This window comes from Dipteris shenzhenensis, chromosome 5, assembly GCF_047967505.1.
Source record: "Dipteris shenzhenensis isolate YYH24624 ecotype China chromosome 5, Dip_SZ_1.0, whole genome shotgun sequence".
Taxonomy (NCBI): domain Eukaryota; kingdom Viridiplantae; phylum Streptophyta; class Polypodiopsida; order Gleicheniales; family Dipteridaceae; genus Dipteris; species Dipteris shenzhenensis.
Genome location: NC_141600.1, coordinates 17508972 through 17511699, shown reverse-complemented (window position 1 = coordinate 17511699; position 2728 = coordinate 17508972). Strand labels below are relative to the sequence as shown.

General features: G+C 40.1%; 1 protein-coding gene across 1 annotated transcript; it reads right to left on the bottom strand.

Moving 5' to 3' along the window:
* Positions 1-1362: 1362 nt before the first annotated feature.
* Positions 1363-2515, bottom strand: LOC147901694 (uncharacterized). The gene is made up of 3 exons (XM_087375360.1): positions 2457-2515; positions 1870-2281; positions 1363-1657 (listed from the first exon to the last, which is right to left on the bottom strand). Exons 2-3 carry the CDS (start codon positions 2170-2172, stop codon positions 1445-1447), a joined length of 516 nt encoding a protein of 171 aa, XP_087231486.1. The 5' UTR covers positions 2173-2281; positions 2457-2515; the 3' UTR covers positions 1363-1444.
* Positions 2516-2728: the final 213 nt, after the last annotated feature.

Sequence of the window (2728 nt, the reverse complement as noted above, 5' to 3'; positions counted from 1 at the left end):
CCCTATTCATTTGTACAATTGTCCCTTGATGACATAATAGCCCTTCGATATGTCATTTTCCCAATCATCAACATAGTCCTCATCCAATTGCTCTAACTTTTACAATGCATTTAAGCATGTAAAAGTCTACACCCTTCTAATACATATACATGATTGCTTTTGTCACTTAGAAGGTTGTATCATTTTGTGGTTAATGCATCAATTCATATCACATAGAGGAGCATAAAGTTGTAAATGAACTAGTCTATAGTAAATTATTATAGAGATGTAGAATATACCCTTTGAAATGAACTAGTCTATAGTAATTATTATTGAGATGTAGAATATACTCCCTTGAGTGAGGATCACTTATATGCATTGCACCTCCTAATATTTCTTGCAACATTAGATCTGACGTATCTAAGCCTCATACAAATTGGAGCTTAGAAGAGTCATCCTTGAAATCTTTGGTCTTGTTCCACAATAGAAGTATTCCGAATTGATCATGCCAACATGAATTTGTTTTTCCTCCACAACTCAAACTCGCATATAGATTTCTTTTGTAGCTTAAAGTTATTCTTTTCCATAAAATGTTGAAGTTGATGAGCATTCTTGAACTTAAAATCTTTATCAACCTTCCTTTTTTTAGTGGAACACTTTTGAGTGATTTAAATGACATGTCTTCTATGAGAGCACCTCTAAGACCACTGATAGTGAGTGCTCATAAGATTCTACTAAAAAATTTAGAAGCATTATGCACATCTCATCTTAAGTGATATAGATACTGATGGAAGAAAAGTGCTTGAAAAGTGAATAGCAAGTGTCCCTAGCCGTTGATCTTGGTGATATGAGCTACAATTAAATCTCCATTTGCCTTCTTCATGGTGATTAATCGCCATTGATGGTACATCCTTTTGAGCTTGTCTCATACAAAGATATCCCATGCTCATTTTTGTGGCATTGACTTAAAGAACTTGAATGCTTTAAAGGATGTATAAATACTTTTTCTTGCCCTACGTTTCCTTGGGAAGACTAATTCACAATGATCCCCCTCCCCTATGAAAAATGGAAAAATATAGAAAATATTGTATTTTTCTTCTAATGGTATGATTTCACACCACCATAAAGTTAACAAGTCTATTTGAACTAATTATAGAGTGTTCACATAAAATTTGCAAACTATATACAATAAACCTCCAAAATTTTCATTCACACAAAAGTTAACCCAGTAAGTTTTGGAGAAAATTGTTTTGTGTGAACACTCAAGAGGTGGTTCAAGAGGTAGACATAATATAGTGGATTGGCATTTATTATAAAATGTTAACGTATACACATGCCTTTCGAAGTAGAAGCAGGACATACGACACTATTTGGATGGTATGCATCTCCAAAACATGCCTTTGAAGTAAAAGCAGGATATGCAACGTTTGCATGCCTTTGAAGTAAAAGCAGGAAATATAATGGCTCAATGCTGACCAAGAAGCCAGCAAACAACCGGATTACGATTACGTTGAAAATCTGCAAAGGAACAATTTAACGTCTTGAAGCTGGGATCGGGATCAAAGCCAACAACGCTTCGAGTTGTGCCCCCGCAGCCAACCAGCGTGAGCAGATGGGGGAATGGTGCCAACACACCTACAATCAATGCCGCCGGCCTCGCTACGGTTCCCGTTCGGCTCTGCATTCACAGCCCTACTTTCATTACAGGTGCTAGAACTGCTCCTAAATCAGGACACAGACGTTTTAATTCAAGTTATGTACCTCGACGGTCTTGCTCGTCTCGTTGAATTCTCTATATTGAATAAATTTGCCTAGGGGATGGAAACTTACGTCGATTCCAGAAACATATAAGAAAGTAGACATCAATTTGCCTAGGGGATGGAAACTTACGTCGAAAAGCCGGGCAAGATCCTCGAAAGTCTGAGGGGCGGGTTTTATGAGCTCATAAGCAAGCTCCGGTGCGGAGTTCTTGATCAGCCACTTGACAATCTCTGTGATTGCGTCTTCGGGCAGGGCGGGAACATGAGTTGGTGGTAGCCCGTTCTCCAGCTGTGTGATGGCAGCCTCGTCCAAAACGTGCCCACAAATCGTGAAGGCGTTCTCAGTTGTAGCTGCCCAGCAGCTGCATTGGCCAGTTTGCGTTGAAAGCTGGTACCTGGACATTTGTTGAACTGTCATACCGTGCCATGCCATGATGATACGGGCAGCGAAACCGGGTGTCTCCACGCTCAAAAGGTTCTCGAGACTAAATTGGTTACGTAATCGAGTGTCCAAACTCGTTTGAAATGGCGCTACGCAACGTCTGAAAATTCACAGCAACAAACCGATGAGTAAGAGAATACTGTCAACGAAAAGAGGTTTTCTGTAGAAAAAATAGAGCAGCGGCAAACAGCAGAAATGATAGATGGAGCAGGTGTGCTTGGAAGATTGAAAGCAGGCGGAGAGAGAGAGAGAGAGACACACACACACACACTCACTTCTGAAGCTTGGGCAATTTCTGTGTGTTACTTTGACGTTGCTTTAAGGTGCACCCTTGGCTTCAATTTTCCCCAAAAAAAAACACGCTTTGGGTCCTTGCCTCCACGTGATGGCCTAGACTTTTTCGTCACGTGGCCTAGACTTTTTCTTCCCTCGGTTATGTGAACATTGAATGGACGAGCCTTCCCATAACCAATGCCAAAAAAAAAAACACTTTTTCTCAATCTTACACAGTGGGTTAATTTGTTGGTTTTTGAAACTATAGGCGAAA